Source organism: Lepidochelys olivacea (assembly GCF_965140295.1).
Source record: "Lepidochelys olivacea isolate rLepOli2 genome assembly, chromosome: 3".
In the NCBI taxonomy this organism is placed as follows: domain Eukaryota; kingdom Metazoa; phylum Chordata; order Testudines; family Cheloniidae; genus Lepidochelys; species Lepidochelys olivacea.
This window is the reverse complement of record NC_140413.1, coordinates 147,685,103-147,706,795: the sequence shown is the minus strand read 5'-3', so window position 1 is coordinate 147,706,795 and position 21,693 is coordinate 147,685,103. Positions and strand designations below refer to the sequence as shown.

Here is a 21,693-nt window from a genome sequence, read left to right as displayed (position 1 = left end):
TGCTAGTTCTACTCTAAAATGTGAGAGACAGGGCATCAGATGCTAGAAACCTACATGGTAATAGTGTGTTATTTCTGATGACCAGGTGAGCTTCAGTAGTTCCATTTTGGGCTATGAAAGGGTCCAAAGTGTGTCTCTCAGGGAGAAGGAAATGAGGGCAGGGACAGAGGCCTGATTAATAGGTGTATTTTCTTTAAAACATTATTAAATTAAATAACAGTCTTCTTTATCTGTGCACTATGCGAGTTTAAGAGGAAAACGTATGCCAAGTGAGTATGTGATCACAACTTCTGGATATGATCTACACATGAAAATTTCTGTGCATCAAATGGAATAAGACAGTCACTAAAGTCATACAACCAATCTTAGGGATTTATATACATTTATTTGTAATTTATTTAGATTTATAAAACAGATAATAGAAGCACCTGTCCTAAGCTCTGGATGTCCTTTACAAAACTCAACATTCACAATAAACAAATTAAACCAAGTAAATCCACTACTAATAGTCCCAAAATCATGATCAAAACTTTTTCAGAACAAATAAGTCCATCCTACTCACATTCTGACCCCTTTCCACAAATGTTCCAGAAGAGAAGCTTTGCTGTGTGTTCAAATGAGTTTTAAAAATCGTGAACTACTAAAGAACAATTTATTTCCAGTGCATACCTTTGTTAAATTTTCCAGAGCAGTTGGTGCTGGGCTTAGCTCACGGTGAGAAAGGACGACATCATCTTTCCTTTGGACATCAAGTATAAGTTGTGCTACATGCTTTTCCTGAAATCGTGTCCTTTTTCCCAAAGCACCTACAGAAAATTAAGATTTATTACTATTAAGAGGAATCAGGATCTCCAACACCGCCTGGAACATGTATTTACTTACAAGTTTCATGTAAAATAAAAACAAAATGAGAACTAACCCACAAAATCCAAGAGCATTTTTTATTTATTTCTAACCCTGGTTCTTAAAATATTGGACTTTAAAATTCAGAGGTCACCACTGGACTCTGTCTGAGGACTATCACCTTTTCTTTAAAACAAACAAAAAAGCCAACAACCCGACCCCCACCATATTTATTTTTCATGATGAAAAACTGTTCAGTGAATAAAGACTATAGTCATTAAAAATGATTTGATATTTCATTTTTTTTAATGAAATTCTTCTTAAAAGCTTTAAAATTGTATCTGCTGGGAGGTTGCACGTTTCATATTAAACCAGAATTTTTTTGATGCAACATTCCTACTATCCAGCCAAAACATGAATGTCAAAGTAAGTTTGTCTAGAATGCCAACAATCCCCACATGTTCATTTCATTTGCCTTCACATTAGACATCCTTTGTAACCCTTCTGATAGATTTACTGAGAGAAACCACAATACTTTTAGGAGTCTCGCTAGTTGAGAGAAATGCATGATCACCAGAATTCATTTCTAGGGCTATCCTAACCTCTGGCTAAAGTAGTAATTAAAAGCACACATATATCAAGGGCAGCAAACTATTTTTTCCGCTTAACAATAGCTTTTCTAGTTTAAATCTTTACATTTGAATGAGTTATTTCCCTAACGCCCCTTATTAAGAAAAAACAGGTATAGCCGTTTAGGTAAAATCAAGCAACAGCTGACAAAAATCAACTGTCATTGCTGGGGTTTTATTGTCCCTTAACTTGCTAAACTTTTATGTTCTGAGTCTCACACCATATGACACTGATTATGTTTTTAAATACATGAACTGAAAACAATTTGAATTAACTTTAGCAAAACCACTTTAGAATATCAAGTTTGTAGTACAGTCCATATTAGAACGTAACAGAATGTCATGTCTTGGCTGTAGCATCAATTGCATATATTACATTTTCATATATTCAAAATCTATTGCAACCAGCTTTGTAACCATTTACTACTTAATCTTTAAAGTACTAGAGCTCTGAAAGAAGAATATGCTATTCAATTTGTATCAAAGACCAATTAGGAAATTACTGATCCCTTAAAATAGAGAACAACGAAGGAAGTGTGGAGCCAGTTAGAAAGTCGGGGACTTAATTCCAAATTATGTGGAAAGAAGTCTTATGATTTTAGGAATTACTTTCCGCAGTGCATAATGAACGTTGCATAAGGACATTCAATATGCACCCATCGTTCTTATTAAAGGATTACTAAAATTAAGTTTTAAGAGGAAAAAAACCTTGTGAATATACTGCTTGAAGAAAAATGGGAAGAAGACAGTTTCTAAATAATATATTTACAATTAGTTTAACAAGTACACAAGATTTTCCTTTTGGACCCAGATATGAATGAAATATGCAGGTGAAAAATTAGGTTTAAAAAATTATTTTATTTACATTATGAGACATTTTTAAAGACTTATAAGTAAACTTAATGTTCACAAAAAGTGTCCTATTTACAGCTGGGAAATCCTATATTTATGGTATGAGGTATAAATAGAGGCAACAGAAGTTCAAGATTCTCTGTACAGCCCAGCCAGTAAGCCCAAGCCTTGCTCTGAGGAATCAATTCATATGGAGGTTTGTGAAGATAATTCAATTTCCATGTTTCTACAGCCAATCGATTCTTGTCCTGTCTGTCAACATTGCCAAAAGACAGGATAGTGTGTTCTGTGATGTCAACAGCTGTTCCTTACAAATTGGACTGATGCCACTATATAGGCACTGAACAGTCTTCAGAACTACTTTTGCATCCTACTAAAATAGACTAGACTCAATTCAGTGCCACAGAGGTGAGACTGAATCAAATTACCAATCCTCTGAGCCATCCAGACTCCATGCATTCTTGTTTCATCGTTATAGTCTAACCAACAGTTATTGGTTTCAATTTTTATGTCCAAAATTTTGAAGCACGCCACCAGCCAGATCTGGAGACTCATTGACTTTAAGAATTTGCTTGAATATTAGAAACATATCAGGATGTGTCCTAATGCAGTAATACATGAAGCAGTTCCTCACATGGTGAAAGTTGATTTTAAAAGATTACCATCCACCACGTAAAGAAACCAAAATAAAATCTTTTTCCTTCCTGGTGAATGACTTCGCTTGATACACTTTTTAGATTTCATATATTGGATATGGTATTCTAGTTCTGACCAAGAAAACCATGTGTTAAAAGATTGTAACTAAGGTTACTATGAATATTGTACATAATTTTCTTGGTCAATTTGATGTGGAGACAGATATTTTTAAGATCTTGTCTTATTGTGGTAGATATGACATTTTTACAAGTTTGGGCAATTTTCCCTCTGTTCCCAGTCCTCTCCATTTCCTCTATAGTATTTCTGGAGTTACCATTACATCTTCTTTCATAATCATGAATAAACTATTGATACACAGAAGAAAAAAAACCATGTAATAAAATCCATTGCCCTTGCTATAGAATTACAAGACACAGAAAAGAAGGCTAATTTTCCAACAGCAAGAGGGTTAAGTGACTGTTTGTGCAAGAGGGTTAAGTGACTGTTTGTGCCATTTGTTACTACTATTTATAGTCTGTGTACACACTCTTCATCTTCCATGTTGTACATGAGTACTTCCAGGAATTACAATGATGTTTCACAACAAACAATGACTGCCTACTATTCTGCAGTTTTTCAGGAAGTGGTGCTTTTAGAAATGAAATCACAATACAACACTAAGTATCTCAGTGGATGTGTTGATTCTAGTTTTTCCTTCTGCACCCTCTCAGCACTATTTACAAGAGAACAGGAGCACAAAATGTAACTGTACAGATACCAATATAAATTCAGAATATGCTACAAGCTCAAAAATCAATCCCTTTCCCTCCACTTAAAATGAACCGTTGCCCTTAACAAGCAAGCATTTCCCAAACATTACCTCACTTCTATTTTTTCTTGGCCATTAAAAAAAGTCAAGCCATACAAGGCTAGTTAAAGCACATTTTCATAATATTTGTAAACAAAAACTTACCTGTCAAATTAATCTGTAGTTTGGTTATGTCTTTAGCTGCGTTGAAATGCTTTTTAGCATTTTTATACTCATGGTAATTCAAAAATGTATAGGCACATTCAAGATGGAACTGAACTGCTAAATGCCAACATTCATCATCTGTGAACAAAGTCTCTAAGTTTGTCACTGCAAAATAAAAACCAAGAGGAAAAAAAGACATCAGAACACCCTCAGGGGAATGAAGTTCTAAGAAAAAACACTAACAATAACCCCAAAAAGGAAAGTTTGTTAAACTTACAGTGGGTGCATCATCCTCTATATCTCCACAAATTTAAAAGTTTGGAAGTGGGTGTTAATATGTTATCTGAATCTAAATCAGAACTTTTAAAAAGATATACATTTATTTAAGAAATTTCTTAAAAAGTTTCCTCTGTGGGGACAGCCACACAAAAACATTTTATCAGCTATATGATAAAAATGAAGGACAGTTCAATCTTCCTCTTTTATATTTGACAGTAAAGCTACACAGGACTGGTATCTTACCGATTTATTGCAAGTAGACAATCACTTGATATCCTCTTGGTGAAAGAGACAAGCCTATTTAATGTTACCTTTTTAGAATCAGATTCATTCTCCAATTTACCGTGTCATGGGAAACGTGTTCAGGGAATGAGCTCAGCTTTATTTAGAACCGATGTGATATTTTTACAATGTAAATGGTCACTGAGAACTGGAGTCCCCTGGGTGCTCACTGAGGGTAACAAATACAATCTTTTCATAGACAACCATCTTGTTAACTCTCTTTTAGTCACTGGGGTGACCATGGCAATAATGGAGAAGAGTAAGACTACATCTGTCACACCACCTTGAATGAAAATTAGTTAGGAACTTCTGTTCCAAGTATCTCGAGAAGTCAGTCAATGCAGACTGTCCAGCTGAACTGGACAGTCCACCTTCACACCAATTCCAACCGATAAGCGTACAGAATCTTTTGTTATTTACTTCACTTTACTAAAATAAATACTTCTCAGTGTTGGATCATATTAAAGAAGTTCTGTATTAAAATCACAAATGAGTTTGATTCCCCATAGTTTAAATTCCAGGGTATTACTAATTAACAGGTCTCTTGGTTTTTGGTACTGTTTCTCTCCCTCTATGTGTGTAACTTGCAAGCTGCTAATTGTGTTAGTACATTCTAAGACAGAGTCTGTTCTCAAAGCAATTCACAGAGAGAGAGAGAGAGACTCAAAGCAATACTCTAACAACAGAAACAGCACCCAGAGACTCCCCGCCCTTTTGTTGTATTAACAATTGTGATTAAAATAGAGATAGAGGATGTATGTGGATGGATGTTTGGTGTGGATAATAACTGAATGATCAGGGAGGTGCCAGCCTAAGAATCCAGTGTCCATCGGCTGAAGAAGGCGTCAAGTGGAAATAACCAGAGGACCCCCCGGAGGGCAGACTGGAATCCACCCAACAGCCTCAAGAATGGGAGAACCAAAGAACAAGATAACATCTTGGAGCCGTCAGGAACGTGCTATCTGCTGATTGATTCAGCAACAGCATGATGAAGCAATTCCCATAGACTGGCATAGGAAGAAATTCCTATAAAAATAGACTCTAAAAAGTGAGAACTTTGGGGTCTGATTCTGCAAACCAACTTCCAGGAGCATCAGATGAGCATCTGACCAGGCCCTGCTCCCTCCTCATGTCCAGGCCACCTGGCCAGTGGCTTGGCATGAGCAACTCTAAGGCTGGTAACTATGATAACAACCTTGCAGAACCTGTGTGTGTGTGTTTGTATGAATGAATGTGTGAATAAATATGAGATTGAATGGAATGTTATAGCTATAACTAACTGCTTACTATGATTCTTTCTGTATTCACAATAAATGTGGTATTTTGCCTTTTTCCCTTTAATAAGATCCTGCTGGTTTTTATTTTATTGGTATAACATCAGTAACTGTACACCTGAATTGATAATCCTGTGAATGACAAGTGTATGTCACATACTTGTGTTTCATTAACAAGTTTAATGCTAGTTGTCTGGAAATAATTGCTAAGCCAATACATTAAGAGTGCCAAGACTAACTCAGCATAGCACTACCTATGACAGGAAAATGACTTTCCTGCAGTAAAAACAGCTGAGAGAAATCGTGAGTGTCTAAAGCAATCACAGTCTAGAAATGGCACAGAGCTTGTGGTCACAAGAAAATGACAGCTTGTCAGAGAGATGAAGAAGCTTCAAGATGTAAGCTAAAGATATTTACTGTTATTGTGACCTGATTTGCTATCTTCTGATAAGCTGTAATACCCCAAGTTAAATTCCTTCTTTTAAGCTTGCTAAACCCTATTAGTAAGCTTAATCAATCCTCTCAGTAATCATCTTTATTTTATTTACCATGATTACTTGTTCTCTCACTAAACATTCTCTTTTGATTAATAAAATGAATTAAGAATTCCCAAGTTTGTTCTTCAGCTAAGCATCTGAAATACAAACAATCATGAAAAACATGGTACAGATAATTGGTTCTTTAAAATGTATTAGCCAATGTAGGCTTTACAATCCATTTTTCTATCACATTATAAATGAAGGTCCTCATGTAACCAAGAAAAGTATGTCAGAAATTTTAATTTCTTAGGTAAACAGAAAAAGCAGCAATATGGTTTTTTAATGTTTTTATTTTGAAATAGCATATGTACTAACACAAGAAGGTGAGCACAAAAACAGATTCTTTACCAAAATGCAATGAGTTTACACTGCAGTTTGTCTGCTGTTACAGGGACAATGAACTACTACAACCAGGACCTTGTTTACACAGTTGTTTTTCTAAAAAAATCAGAGTGTCCATCTAGCATTGTAGGTGCAAATCACAAAGGTAATGCCAGGGGCTAGTACACACTAGCACCCAACCATTGCTAGCAGTGGTGTATAATTTCCTTAAAACTGAAGGTGTAGACATGGACCAGGATTTATACAGCAGAGTTTATGCAGCAAATTACAAAGGAATACACTGCGTTTTAAGATTTTGGGCTAAGGTTTTCAAAAAGTATGCATAAAGTTAAGCACTAAATTAAGTGGCCTGATTTTCAAAAGTGCTCAGTATTCAACAGCACCCAATGAAACACTTTTGAAAATTGGGTCATTATTCAGGTGTTAAGGATGTAAGAACCTAACTTCAGACACCCATTTTTGGAAATGTTGGCCATCATTCATTAAAAGTGCTTTAGGAATCTCAGATGGATGGCATTATGTTAGTGCAAAGTATTATTAAAAGGTAGAAGAAATAGGTCAGATTAAAAAGTTCAATTCACAAAAGTTTTTTTTAAATGTACAGTTCACATAATTGATAGCATAGGTCAGAATATCCTCCAGCCACCTATTATGTTTCATTAGGTAAGATAAAAAAGAAAAGGTTACTCACCTTGTGCAGTAACTGAGCTTCTTTGGAGATGGTTGTCCCTGTGGGTGCTCCAGTTTAGAGGTCTTGGTGCCCTGCACTTGTAATTAGAGATTTGTAGTAGCAGTACCCTCGGCCACACCGCTCTGAGCGGTTACCTAGTGTGCACAGCCAACCATCCCTCGGTTCCTTCTCTACCCCAGAGAAACAGCGTGAAACTCCAAAGTAGAGGGGAGGAGGGCGGGTAGTGGCGCACCCACAGCGATAACCATCTCGAAGAATCTCAGTTTACTGCGAAGGTGAGTAACCTTCTCTTCTTCTTTGAGGAGCGTCCTTGTGGGTGCTCCGCCCCTCAATGGAGGGAGGTACTTTGAAGTAGCTTTGTTGACGGTAGATAGCACCAAGAGTCCGAACTGAGTGTTGGCAGTGGAATGTTGTTCTAGGGCAAAGTGTCTGGTAAAAGTGTGGGCCGAGGCCCAGGTAGCTGCCCTGCAAATGTCTATAAGGGGTATGTTCTTAAGAAAAGCTACTGACGTGGATAGCGCTCTGATGGAATGTGTATGAACTTCTGATGGAGCCGGGATATTGCTCTGGTGGTAACACAGGTGGATACAGCCAGAAATCCACTTAGTCTTTGTTTAGAGATGGCCTCACCCTTTGATCATTCTGTGATAGATAGAAAGAGATGTGATGACTTTCTAAAGGTCTTTGTTTTTTCTAGGGTAGAAGGTCAGAACTCTATGGACATCAAGCGTTGAAGAGTTGTGTCCCTGGAGTCGACATTGGGTTTTGGAAAAAACACAGGTAAGTATATGGGTTGGTTTAAATGAAATGGGGAGGCTACTTTGGGTATAAATTTAGGGTGGTTTGGCAAGATCATTTTGTCCTTATGGAATGTGGTATAAGGCAGGTGTGCCATTAGGGCACCTAACTCTGCTACTCTTCTTGCTGAAGTGATAGCAATAAGGAAGGCGACCTTCACTGATAAGTGTAGCAATGAGCAGGTTGCTAGGGGGTTCGAATGATTTCCCCATGAGGGTGTGGAGCACAAGGCTAAAGTCCCACATAGGAGTAGGGTCTTTCAGAGGTGCGTAGATGTTAGTCATGCCCTTTAGGAAACACTTAGTTGTTGGGTGAGCAAAGATGTTGGTTCCATCTACCTTCTTGTGTAGTGAGGTGATTGCAGCTAGGTACACCTTTATGGAACTGTTGGAGAGGCCCAATTTTTTAAGGTCTAGTATATAGTCCAGGACCCTGGGAAGAGGAGCGGAATGAGCAGATGTGGTTAGCCTCACACCAGGTGCAGAATTGTACCCACTTCTGAGCATATGTTTTGTGTGTGCTTGGTGTGACCGGGGTGCCTAGGGCAGTCCTCACTGGAAATGAGAAGGTCAGGGCAAGCTACAAAAGGGAGAACAGATACTCCCAAGACTGGTGGGTAACACTGAAGTTAAATTCCCCAACCAGTCACAAACTGCACTTCTGATTCCCCACACTCTGTTTATCAAGAGCAAAAAAAGAAATCACACAACCCCCTTTATTGCATCCCAGTGCTCTGGCTCCCAATCACCACCTAGGTCCAGTACAGTGAGAAGTTATTTGGAAAATTCTGCTTAAATACACAAAAATGTTCTTCTGACCCCAGAGGGTCAGCCACATTACCAGGTCAGTATAGGTTTGGATCTTACCCAAAATACCACACTGCCAGCCAATCCTTTAGTATCTAAAACTAAAGGTTTATTATAAAGAAAAGAGAACAAGAAGAGATGTTAAATGGTAAAACAGTCACATACATACAAAGACTTCGAAGTCCATCTGGTTCTTAGCAGTATTGGCGAGTTTGCTGGCTTGAAAGTTCCTCTGGAACACATCCACAGCTTGGATGGGTCATTCAGTCCTTTGTTCAGAGCTTCGTTTGTAGAAAGGTTACTCCAGAGGTAAGAAGCAGGAATGAAGACAAGAATGGAGAAGATGCAGTTGCCTTTTATAGTCTTTTGCCATGTGGCCTGTGCTTCCTTTGTTCCAACCACAAGCTGACCCGCATATGGCTTGAAAGCCTTGTTTTGTCCATAAGCATGCCCCTGCACACTTTGCTGAGTCATAAGATGTATCTGCCTTCTCTCATTGGTTCAATTGTATAGCTGATGGTCCTTGATGGGCCATCAAGCAGCCTAGGCAGTGCTGATGCCAAACTGTCTAGGGGTGTCACCCAGAAGCATAGCCCAACTTTGAAATACAGACATATGTATAACTCATAATACAAAGGTAATACATAAATGAGATCATCATAACTGGCAAATAACATCTTTGCAGCTACCTTAAATGGCCTATCTAGCATAACTCATTACAATACTGATAATGTGGGACGTTGCACTCCATATGTTTTATGGAAATATGCTTATGAGTGTGAATATGATGTAACTTGAATATGCTTTATGCAAAAGGTCTCTTGTAAGGTATCCTAACAAGGTTATAACCTACTGAATATATTCCTCCTATTTGTATGCATGTATCATTCTCATATCTGAAACTAGAAATGTGAAGTATAACTGAGGTCCTATTGTAATTATGCAAAGTTTAATGATGGTTTAGAATCTTGATGGCTCCCATTGACTAAGACAATTGGTTGTAAGTTGTTTATTTACCTGCAAACCTTCCTGTATACGTGTGGACCAACCCAGGAAGAATGGAGACTAGGAGGTCTTACAGTGACATGTGACCATGTCACATGATACTGGAATCCATCTTAATCCTTGTATTTATCCATTGATGAGGCGGGGATGGGGACAAGCACAGACAAAAGATTCCCTCCTTGTGCCAAAGCTATAAAAGGGGGTGGAGCAACACGCATACATTAGTGGTGCATCCCATTTTGTAAGGAGGGCATCACCGAGGAAGTGGTGACCGAGCCCTGCTTGGGAGCAATACTGAGGGCATTTCATATTGTGAGCCATTGCAAATAAATCTGAAGTAGGGAACCCCCAATGTTTAAATATGGTAACGAGGGTTGGGTAGTCCATCTTCCACTCGTGGGCTTGCGAGAAGTATCTTCTCAGGTGGTCTGCCGCAGTGTTCTGAAGCCCTGGCAGGTAAGACGCGGAGATGTCTACATTATTGGAGATGCATCATTGCCATAGGCATACTGCAGGGATAGGCAAACTTTTTGGCCCGAGCGCCACATCTGGGTGGGGAAATTATATGCAGGGCCATGAATGTAGGGCTGGGGCAGGGGGTTGGGGTGCGGGAGGGAGTGTGGGGTGCAGGAGCGGCTCAGGGCAGGGGGTTGGAGTGCAGGAGGGGGTGCGGCAGGGAGTTGGGATGGAGGAGGGGTGCGAGAGGGGGCTCAGGGCAGGGGGCTGAGGTGCAGGAGGGGTGCAGCAGAGGGTCTGTGGGCTTAGGGCAGAGGGTTGGGGGGCAAGATCTGGCCCAGTGCCGCTTACCTCAAGGGCTCCCTACCTGCCCTGGCCCTGCGCCGCTCCCGGAAGTGGACAGCATATCCAGCAGTGGCTCCTGGGAGTGGGGTGGGGCAGGCGGGTCCACCGCGCACTGCCTTCACCTGTGGGTAGCACCCCCGAAGCTTCCATTGGCCACGATTCCCCAATCCCAGTCAATGGGAGCTGCAGGGAGCGGTGCCTGCAGGCGAGGGGAGTGCACGGAGCCCTCTGCCCTCCCTCCCCCAGGGGCTGCAGGGCCATGGTGCTGGCCACTTTTGGGAGTGGCGCGGGGCCAGGGCAGGCAGGGAGCCTGCCTTAGCCCCACTGTGCCATGGGGATGGCAATCCCACGGACGGATGGAAAGCCCTGATGGGCCGGATCCGGCCTACGGGCCATAGTTTGCCCTTCCCTGGCATAGTGCCTCAATGCACAGAGGATATGATTGAGCTCCCCCCGTCAGTTTATATAAAACATGCATGCTGTGTTGTCCGTAAGACTTTGATGGTATTGCTGCGGATGAGCGGAAGGAAGTGCTCGCATGCTTTTCTGAATGCTCTGAGTTCTAGAATGTTTATATGCAAGTTGGCTTCCACTGGGGACCAGCGTCCCTGGATAGTGTTGTTGTTCAGATGAGCTACCCACCCCATGAGGGAGACATCTATGGTGATCGTTATGGTGAGAAGCTTTTTGTTGAAATGGGATCCCTGAGCAGACATTTTGCAGTTGCAACCACTACTGGAGGGAATCCTTCACTTTGCAGGGCATAGTGAGCCGTTTGTGGAGGGAATGCCTCTGTGATATATAGCAGGTGCAAAGCCAAGCCTGTTGGCATCTCATATGTAGTCTGGCATGTTTGACTACATAAATCGTAGCAGGCATATGCCCCAAGAGCTGTAAGCAGATCCTGGCAGATGTTTGGGGGCTGTCTGTGAGCACAGTTATCTGTGTGGTTAGGAGGAGGAATCGCTGCTGGGGTAGTCTCGCTTTTTCTGAGAGACAGTTGAGATAGGCCTCTATAAACTTTAGTTGTTGGACAGGGACCCAAGGTGGACTTTTGGATGTTTATTTGAAACCCTAGGTTGGTGAAGAAGGTTATTGTGGTTTGTGTAGCTTGTACTGGAGTCTGCTGTGTTGGTGCTCTTATGAGGCAGTCATCCAAGTATGGGAAGATCATTTCCCCTAGCCTGCGGGAGGTGAGCTATGGTGATGGCTAGGACCTTGGAGAATACCCTTGGGGCTGTCGATAATCCAAAGGGTAGCACTTTGTATTGGTAATGTTGATGGCCTAGTGTGAAGCGCAGGAATCATCTGTGCACTGGATGAATGGTGACATGAAAGTAGGCATCTTGTAGGTCGAGGGACGAGAGCCAATCTCCTTTCTCTAATGCCGGAATTATGGTTGCCAGGGTTACAATTTTGAAATGCTGAGTGCTCATGCAAATTCAACAAGTCTGTGTAAGTCCAGAATCGATCTCCACCCATCATTCTTGTTCTGCATGAGAAAATAATGGGAATAAAACCCTCTTCTCATGTGTTGAGGTGCTACTGATTCTACGGCTTCTAGTTGCAGGAGATGGTTTATTTCCTGCTGTAATAGGGGCTCATGAGAGGGGTCCCTGAAGAGGGTGAGGGAAGGTGGATGGGTAGGTGGGGATAGAAGTAAATGGGATAGAGTAACCCGTTTGAATGATTTCCAGAACTCTTGTCTATAGTAATGTTGTTCCAGACTGGGTAGTGTGGCAGCACGCGATATCCAAATGGATTGGAGGTCATCTGATATTCCGGAATGAGAGAACATAGAGGTCTCGAGCCCTCGCCCAATATTTCAGAACGATTGACGTGACGTTGAAGGTTGAGACATAATGGGTTGATTTTGGTGCCGCATGCTCCTCTATTGTTTTTGTTTGCAGAGCTGATTGTAGTTTCTCTGAGTTGTGAGTATGGTGTAGGATGGAATCTTTGAGTGTAAAATCTGACCTGTTTCTTCTTATTTGGAGGGACATAAATACCCAAGGTCTTCAAGGTAGTTCGAGTCCTTTAAGGTATGTAGAGATGAATCTGTGCTTTCAGCAAATAGTTTTTGGCCCTCAAAGGGCAGGTCCTCAACTGTGGCTTGTACTTCCCTCAGGAATCCAGAGAGGTAGAGCCATGATGCTTGATGCATGAAACGGACATAGCGATAGAACGAGCTGCTGTGTCAGCGGAATCAAGGGAGGCCTGTAAGGCTGTTTTGGAAATTAAGGAGCCCTCCGCAAGGTTAGCTCTGTATTGCTCCTTTGATTCCTCCGGCATTTGGTCAATAAAAGATGTCATTTTATTAAACAAGTTGTAAGTGTATTTCGCCAACAAAGCTGAGTAGTTTGCTACAAGGAATTGCAGTGAGGCCAAGGAATAGGCTTGCATCCAACGAGGTCAAGACTTTTTCAAATCTTTGCCATAAGGGGTGGTTTTTGACTGGTGCTGTTTTCCCCTTTGGTTTACTGCCTCTACAACTAGTGAATTTGGAGACAGGTGAGTAAATAAGAACTCAGCCCCTTTCGCTGGTACATAATATTTTCTATCCAGTGTTTACAGGAGGGTGGGATAGTGGCAGGTGTCTGCCATATTGTCTTTGCAGGATCCATTATGGCACTGTTGATGGGAAGAGCCATCTTTGCTGATGGGGATGCCTGTAGGATGTTGGTAAGTTTGTGCTGGGTCTCTGGCAGCTCTGTGAAAGAGATGTCCAGGGATTCTGCAACTCTTTTGAATAAGTCCTGGAAGCACTTGAAGTCATCTCCTGTAGTGGGAGGTGGTGGCATAATTGTTTCATCTGGAGACAAGGATGAAATATGGGTGGGTGGCAGTGTATTGGCTTCAGGGGCCTATTCGGGCTCTTCTCCACCTTCCTCCTGGGCCTCCGGTGGTGGTGGGCCCATGGGTGAAGGGGACCAGGTGGTCCCTGATGCTGGTGAGTTGAGAGGTTTAAGATTCTGGGCCCTGTAGATTTCTCATGGGTCCCAGTGTGGCCAATTGGGTGGCAGAACAATGAGAGGTTGCATCCAGGGTTGTGACTGCCAACTTCACCCTTCCATAGGTGGTTGTTGGTGAGAGGGTCCCGGTTTCGGGGAGGAATGACGAGGGGTGTAAAGGCCTACGTCATCCTCATCACTAGATAGCGGAGATGCAGATCCACTAGGAGTGCTATTCAGCACAGTCCAGGCCTGACTGGGGTACCATCAGTGCCGAACAAAGGGGTCCCTGGTGTGGAGGTGACTATGAGGTCTGTATGCCTGCTGAATTGGCATGGAACCAGGAAGCTTGGTGCCAGGGATGGTAATACACTCTGAATTGCAGTTAATGTCAGAACTGTTGGTATTGCATACCTGCTATGCTGCAAGGGTACTGGGGATGGCGCCATTGCACTGCTCGGTGAAGAGGATTTCTTTGGCTCCGCCGGTGCTGAGGTAGGTCTCAATCTTTTGGCGTGCACCTGAGAGACAGCTTGCCCATGCTGGGTCTTCAGCTCCTTGAGACATCTCGGTACCAGACATTCCTGGTGCCTTGTGGTCCAACGGTTTCAGTGCCATCGGTACCAGGGCAGATTTTCTACCTGGAGATCGCTTTCTTTTGGGCGAATCTCTCCGTGGGGATGTATGTGTCTGCTTTTTTGTGACCTTTTTGGAAGCGGACTCCCCGGCAACAGTCTTAGAGGTAGAACCCCTGTCAGAGGCTGCTGATGGGGATTGTTGGCCTGGAGGCATTCTAGTCTCAGGGACTTTTCCATCATTAACAGTTTGAGTTGGAGGTCTCTGGCCTTTCGTGTCCTAGCAGTTAAGTTTTTACAACACAGACACTTTTGGGCAATATGAGTCTCTCCGAGGCAGCGGACGCACTGAGCATGGCCGTTCAACACAGGAATGGAGAGTCTACAGGTTATGCAGCATTTGAAACCAGGAGAGCCGGGCATGCCTGAGGGAAGGAGATGAGTCCCGTACTTGGTTGTTGTTATTCAAAGTGGGAGCCCGCTGAAGGCGGGGTGGGTGGAAGAAAGAAGCTATACAAAAAAAAAAATTTTAAAGGGTAAAAGTAGGGTAAATAAGAGAACAAAATGAAAGGAAGGGTAGTTTACAAACAAAGAAGGGTAACTATCTATGATTTGAGAGATGTGCTGCTGTTGGTGGTCCGACTCAAGCCAAAAGCGGTAGAGAAGGAACTGAGGGATGGTTGGCCGCGTGAAATGGCTGCTGCGTGTGCGTGGCCAACCAGGGCACTGCTACTACAAATCTCTGATTACAAGCGCAGGGTGCCAAGACACTTGGAGTGGAGCACCCACAGGGACGCTCCTCGAAGAAGAAATAAGCGATATAAATTCTCAGAGCTAGGAACAACCCAATATAGCCATTTTCATCTATAGCTTTGGAAGTCCTTTACAATTATCTGTATTTACATTGGGAAGTTTCATTCTAGAATTTATCATTAAAGATTCTTGCACCTTCTTCTAAAGCATCTGGTAGCCATTGTCAGAGACAGGTTACTAGACTGGATAGAATATTGCATGATCCCTTTTGGCAATTCATATATTAAATGCACTGTTCAGGAATCATATAGTATTCATTATTTCTCAAAATGTTTCCTCTAACAAAGAAAATGTATATTTGTACATTTGAGCTCAGATACATACATAATTATTCTTCCCTAGCTATGCAATCATACAAGCTGAACAAAAAATTAACACTATATTTTCTGATTTTTGAAGAAATGCAATTTTAAAAATATTTTCAAGAGTCCAAGAAGAAAAAGTGTTTTATAAATTACTCTACCAATAAATGACAGTTCCATTGATGATTTTTCATTTTAAGTAGACTGACTGGGTTCCATATCCCATTACTTAAGCATCAAAAAATGAAGCTCTCAGGATGCTAGCACTATTTAAATGTTATCTTGGTGTAACCTGATTAGCACACTGGAATTTATTTCAACAGACTGCTTTAAAGTCTGGGGAAGTTATCTGAACATTGACCTTACATCTTGGTAATTCACAGGAGCACTTTCTTGTTATGAAGCCATCTGATTTGCTTTGTGTTTTAACTTGTTTTCACATTCATCATTAAACACATCCTCTTTTAAATAAATGTTTTTGGACTTCAGACTTGACCCATAAAAATGTATGTTTCTAGCAGAACCCATTTTATCCCTCTTCACCAATTTCAGTAACTGACAGAACATTTCAATGTCAACCTATACAACTTACAATACCCATTTCCCTTATCTATATCACCATACTTTGATAGCTTCTTGAAGGTCAGGCAAGCACATTAACATATATAAAAAAACATACAGAAGAAAGTGTCATTTGTTTTTCTCTCTCTCTTTTTTTTTTTTTTTTTTTAAAGAAAAGTGCATAAAGAAACCCACTAAGGATTTTATACACATGCAGGCCTAGATTTTCATTCGTTCTTCACAGCTCTTTCTTGAGCTAGTAATTGTTAAATGACAGCTGTCTGTGCAATGGAGCCTATATGACAGTGGGGGGAAATATTACAAAAATGCAGATTTCTGATCAAATAAGTATTACATGATTCCAGAGAGGGGCAATTACTTACACACTGCAGTTGTGCATCATTTCCTGGGTTTAAGGCTTCAAGGGGCAAGCATTAAAAAAAAAAATACAGCTATCTGCTCTGCAGTACGTCCAGAAAGGAATACACTACCATAGTAATGAACTGGACAATACAAAAAAGTATCAGGGGGTAGCCATGTTAGTCTGTATCCACAAAAACAAAGTATTCACTTGTCTCTTAATAGTACTTGTGACGTTCCCCTGGTGTTATCTGGACCGGTGATCTGCTAGGTCACTTCAATCCTCGACCCTGGAAGCCAGCCTTACCCTGCTTGCTGAGACACTGTGACGTTCCCCTGGTGTCATCTGGACCAGTGATCTGATAGTGTCATTCGGTTGTACAATCCAAGCAGCGGCTGGCCAAACCCCATGGCCTTAATGGCTGGATGCCAAGAGAACACAAACTGCCTTTGAGATGGTCAGTGACTAACCGTCTTGCAGTAAACTAAGTGGACAGGTGTGACACACTGCATCTCGGGGGAACACCCTGCAACCCCATGTTCATCCTTATAATATAATTGTGTGGTAACCAATGCAAAGTTTGTCATGTCAGGTATCTTCAGAATGTTCATGTTGCACTGAGCATTGTTGTTATAGTAATGTTATAGGTTGTAATTTCATGCATGTAGTTTTGAGGCTGAAAATGTGTCCTCATGGCTTAAAAAAAGCCCAGGCAAAACTCTCCAGGAACAGAGGGGCAATTCACACCTCATCAGGACATGTATGGGACAAACCCAACCCAGCCCAGCTTCACAGGAACAAAGGACACCGGCCTAGGCAGCAACAAAGGATTGGTTGGACTCTTGAGTTATCGGTCCTGCTTAGAGCAGAGGGTTGGACTAGATGATCTCCTGAGGTCCCTTCCAACCCTGATATTCTATGATTCTAAGTCACTTAGTCACCCCCATGATAAAAGGGAGAGATACTTTCCATGCTGGCTCTCTCTTCCACCTACAGATACCACCACCAAGTGACTAAAGCGCTCATCAAAGGGAGATCCTGGCTGAAGGGCAACCAGCCAGCCTGTGGGGAGAAACATCTAAGTTTGTGAGGGCACTGAACATGTTACGATCAGCTTAGAATGCATTTTGCTTTTATTTCATTTGACCAAATCTGACTTCTTGTGCTTTGACTTATAATCACTTAAAATCTATCTTTTGTAGTTAATAAATTTGTTTATTCTACCTGAAGCAGTGCGTTTGGTTTGAAGTGTGTCAGCGACTCCCCTTGGGATAACAAGCCTGGTACATAACAATTTCTTTGTTAAATTGACGAACTCATATAAGCTTGCAGCATCCAGCGGGCATAACGGGACACTGCAAGACTGAGATTCCTAGGGTTGTGTCTGGGACCGGAGATATTGGCTAGTGTCATTCGGTTGCACAATCCAAGCAGCACCTGGCTAAAAGTGCTCACTCATGTGCTGGGAGCAGCTTACATGCTAGTGCCTGTGCGTAAACAGCCTGGTAGTGAGGGTTCTCACAGCAGAGCAAGGTAAGGTTGGCTCCCAGAGTTGAGGATTGGAGTGACATAACAGATCACCAGTCCAAATAACACCAGGGGAACTTCACAGTACTTAACTTTTAAAAATATTTAATACGGTTCATGTGACAAAAACAAATGCTGCCAATTAAAATACATTACTTTAGGGGGGATGCAAACAAGAAAAACCTATAAAGATCTGCCTTAATTAAGTTCATGTTTTAACTAAAAGATATATTCATTACTCCCTTATCAACTTAGTCTTTTCTCACAATGCTAGCACCAGGGCCCAAAAAATTTAGACACTTACACCATGTTTGCACTAGGAATGTTTTTGGAAAGTTTCCCGACTCTCACAAGCATCATTTTGGCTCCACTAGTGTTATCATTGAGATCCCCAGAACTGACAGCCCTCTGGCTACCCACACCAGATTAAGCACAAGGTTCTAAACAACAAACAGAGAAATTGTCCTGAGTCCTGATTTCACAGGACAGCTGCTTGAGAACAGCAGCGAGGCACTGCAGCTGTCCACCTATTGAATATAAACCAGCATAATCTTGGCAACCACAAATGCGAGACACTACTTATTTTAAGTAAAAGGTTAGCAGATCGATTCTGCAGAACTGGAAGGTTTGCATCACCTTACCAATGGAATAATGCCTCCTCCTTGCTTGCGTGTAAGTAGGCAAGTAGATTTTTCAAGGCCAGCCAAAGAACTGTTTAAAATCTTTATCATTTCAGAATGACATTTAATTGAAAACCAAAGACACGACATAAAATTAGTCTCTAGAATAGCTAATTTATTTTAGTTTATAAGATTTAAGGGCACTCACCTGAAATGCCTTTCATGTAAGTTACCCAAAAAAAAAAAAAAAAAAAGCCAGCAACTAAAGAATAGCAGCTAATGCCCTGACCCAGCAAACTCATCACACTCACAAATCTCAATCTGCATCAAAAGCCCTCTCTCTCTCAAAGCTCTAGGCCAGCAATCTCCAACCTTTTTAAGCAGAAGATCACTTTTTGAATTTAAGTGCAACCCAGGACCTACCTCAAAGAAAATGTAGAAAAATAGTAATCACACAAACCCAAACACCTTTGACTCACCCCTGCCAGGTCCCTTCCCCCGAGGCCACACCTCTGCCACTCCCCTTCTCCAAGGCCCTTCCCCACTCACTCTCCCCCACCCTCACTCACTTTCACCGGGCTAGGACAGGGGTTTAGGGTGCGAAAGGGGGTGTGGGCTCTGGGCTGGGGACCAACGGGTTCGAAGTGTGTGAGGGGCTCAGGGGGTTGGGATGCAGGAGGGGGTTCAGGGTGCAAGTTCTGGGAGGGAGTTCGAGTGCAGGAAGAGGCTCAGGGCTGGGGCAGGAAGTTGGGGTGCAGGAGGGGGTGCAGGGTGCTGGCTCCGGGAGGGGTCTCCGGCTCAGGCAGCTGGTTGGGGTGCAGGCTCTGGGAGGGGGCTGGGGTACAGGAGAGGGTGTGACCTCTGGGAGCGGTTTGGGATGCAGGCTCCATCTGGTCACCGCTTACCTCAGGCAGCTCTGTGTTGGCAGAGGCGCAGCAGGGCTAAGGCAGCCTCCCTGCCTGCCCTGGCCCCGTGCTGCTCCTGGAAGTGGCTGGCATGTCCGGCAGCGGCTCTGGGGGTGGGAGGGTGCAGGTGGCTTCGCACACTGCCCCTGGAAGCAGGCACCACCCCCGCAGCTCCCCTTGGCCACATTCCCCTTCCCAGCCAATGGGAGCTGCGGGGACAGTGCCCCCCCCCCCCGGGGCTGCAGGAACATGCTGGCTGCTTCTGGGAGCAGCATGGGGCCAGGGCAGGCAAGGAGCCTGCCTTAGCCCTGCTGTGCCACCAGATTGTTATCGGCTGATCTCCTGGTTAGGCTGCAGGAGGGTTGGCAAACCTAGACAGACTGAGATAGACTGTCAGAGCTCCATGATCGATCTACCGGTTGGTGACCATTGATCTAGGCCAAGATTTTCAAAAATGGGTGCCTGAAGTTAGATAGGTTTCAGAGTAACAGCCGTGTTAGTCTGTATTCGCAAAAAGAAAAGGAGTATTTGTGGCACCTTAGAGACTAACCAATTTATTTGAGCATAAGCTTTGCTCAAGGGACCCAGAACTGTAAGCCACTGTGTTACCCTCTGCCTGAGGAAGAGTGAGCTTTACTGGGGCTTAAACGGTGTATCAGGTGCCTGCCACACTGCTCTGTGAGCCTCACCAGCCAACTCCTCAAGACTCTGCAAGTCTCAACATTGCCATATTGGACATTCATAAAAATTATTAAATTCACTACCCCCAAAGAGACAGTATATACCCCAGCCTGTTAGGTTACCTGAGGAGACTCTCTTTAGTTCAATATAACAGAATGGAGATGGTTTATAGTAAAATAAAGAACAGAGATTTAAGTGATACAAAGCAAGAGAAAGACAGGTACAATTATAAACAAAAGAAAACAAGACACCTTTTTAGTGACAAACTTAATTTTAGCACGTTACAATCTTTGCCTAATAAGTTCACTTTTACCTAGTCCTTATTTAGGTACCTGAATAACAGAGCTGGGCAAATAGCTGACTTTTCAGTTTTCTGGCAGTTCAGGGAGGAAGAAATAAAAAAACCAAAAGAATTTGGTGCAGGTTGAACTGAATTTGAAAACTGGGAAAAATGTCAGCGAAACAAAAACACAGTTTTGGGTGAAACAAAACATGTTGTTCAATCCAAAACACTGAGTTTCAATCAGTTTGAAAGGGATAGCTTTATAAAACAGGAGGAGGAGAAGTTATCAGATCGAGAGGAATTGAACCCAAGTCTCCCACATCCCGACTGAGTGCCCTAAGCAATGGGCTAAAGTTATAAGATGGGAGTCTCCTTCTCCCCCACATTTTGCAAATGGCATCTAAGTCCCAAAAAATGTTTGGCCGAAAATATTTGGAGAATTCATGTCAAATTTGTGAATAGTTTCAAGGCAACTGAAACTGCATTTTTCAACAAATAGTGTATTTGTGCAAATTTTTTTGCCAAGCTCTACTAGATAGGCTTAATTTTCAAAAGTGCTGAGCACTCAGAACTTTCCAGGGCTCAGCAGTTCTAAAAAAAAAAAAAAAAAATCAAGTCATATCTTGAGTAGCTCTGGATCCACAGTGCTAAGCTACTTCTGACCTGTCCAATGCACATAACACAGTCACTACCCCACAGTATATGTGGTGTCCAGGAAACTGATCAAGACTGCACAAACTCTACCCTACCTGGAGTCTACTGGATAGAAATTCATCTAGTTATATTCTCTTTTTCGCTGATTTTCAAATTACTTATCTGCCTTACTTCAGATATATCCGCCATAAACGCTTATAAAATTATTTTTCTTGGTCTTTGTTGTTGATGCTGCAAAGCATAAATTATTACTATAAAATCATTAATATTTAAGGCTATGTCTACACTGGTGACTCTACATGTGTCCAGGCATGAGGTTGTGTCATTCCCCCCGCTCCGCACACTGTCCATGTCGAACCCATGAAGTGCATGTCACAAGACGAGTAGATTCCAAGCTAGCTAGCTCACTTAAAGGGTGTTGGAAAGAGCATGGGTGAGCTGTGGCTTGGCCCAGTACCTAGGCCATTTTGCAGTGTGGATGTGGGAATGGGTGGGTACTAAGGCTCAGATTTCAATAATCCTCCACTGCCATTCCCACAATGCACTGTACCCATTTCTTCCTGACCCGAATGAATAAAGTTCACGCTCTCCCTGTAATGCAGCTGTAGCAGCATGTTGCACATCTCACCAGCGTTCTGTTGCAGTTCACTACTACAAGAAAACATGACAACAGCTTAGCAAATAGCTAGTTGGCCCAAGAGCATATCAGA

The 21,693-nt window shown here is 42.4% G+C and overlaps 1 protein-coding gene across 2 annotated transcripts in view; it reads right to left on the bottom strand.

The window, feature by feature from the left end:
* The window catches only part of TTC27 (tetratricopeptide repeat domain 27), a 184,823-nt gene that overhangs the window by 126,925 nt on the left and 36,205 nt on the right, over positions 1 to 21,693 (bottom strand). For both annotated transcript variants that reach the window (XM_084622456.1, XM_084622457.1), the window contains exons 6-7: positions 3,934 to 4,098; positions 670 to 806 (exon numbers count right to left, since the gene is read on the bottom strand). In XM_084622456.1, the coding sequence (XP_084478582.1) occupies positions 670 to 806; positions 3,934 to 4,098 (302 nt within the window). The remainder of the gene's footprint in view (positions 1 to 669; positions 807 to 3,933; positions 4,099 to 21,693) is intronic.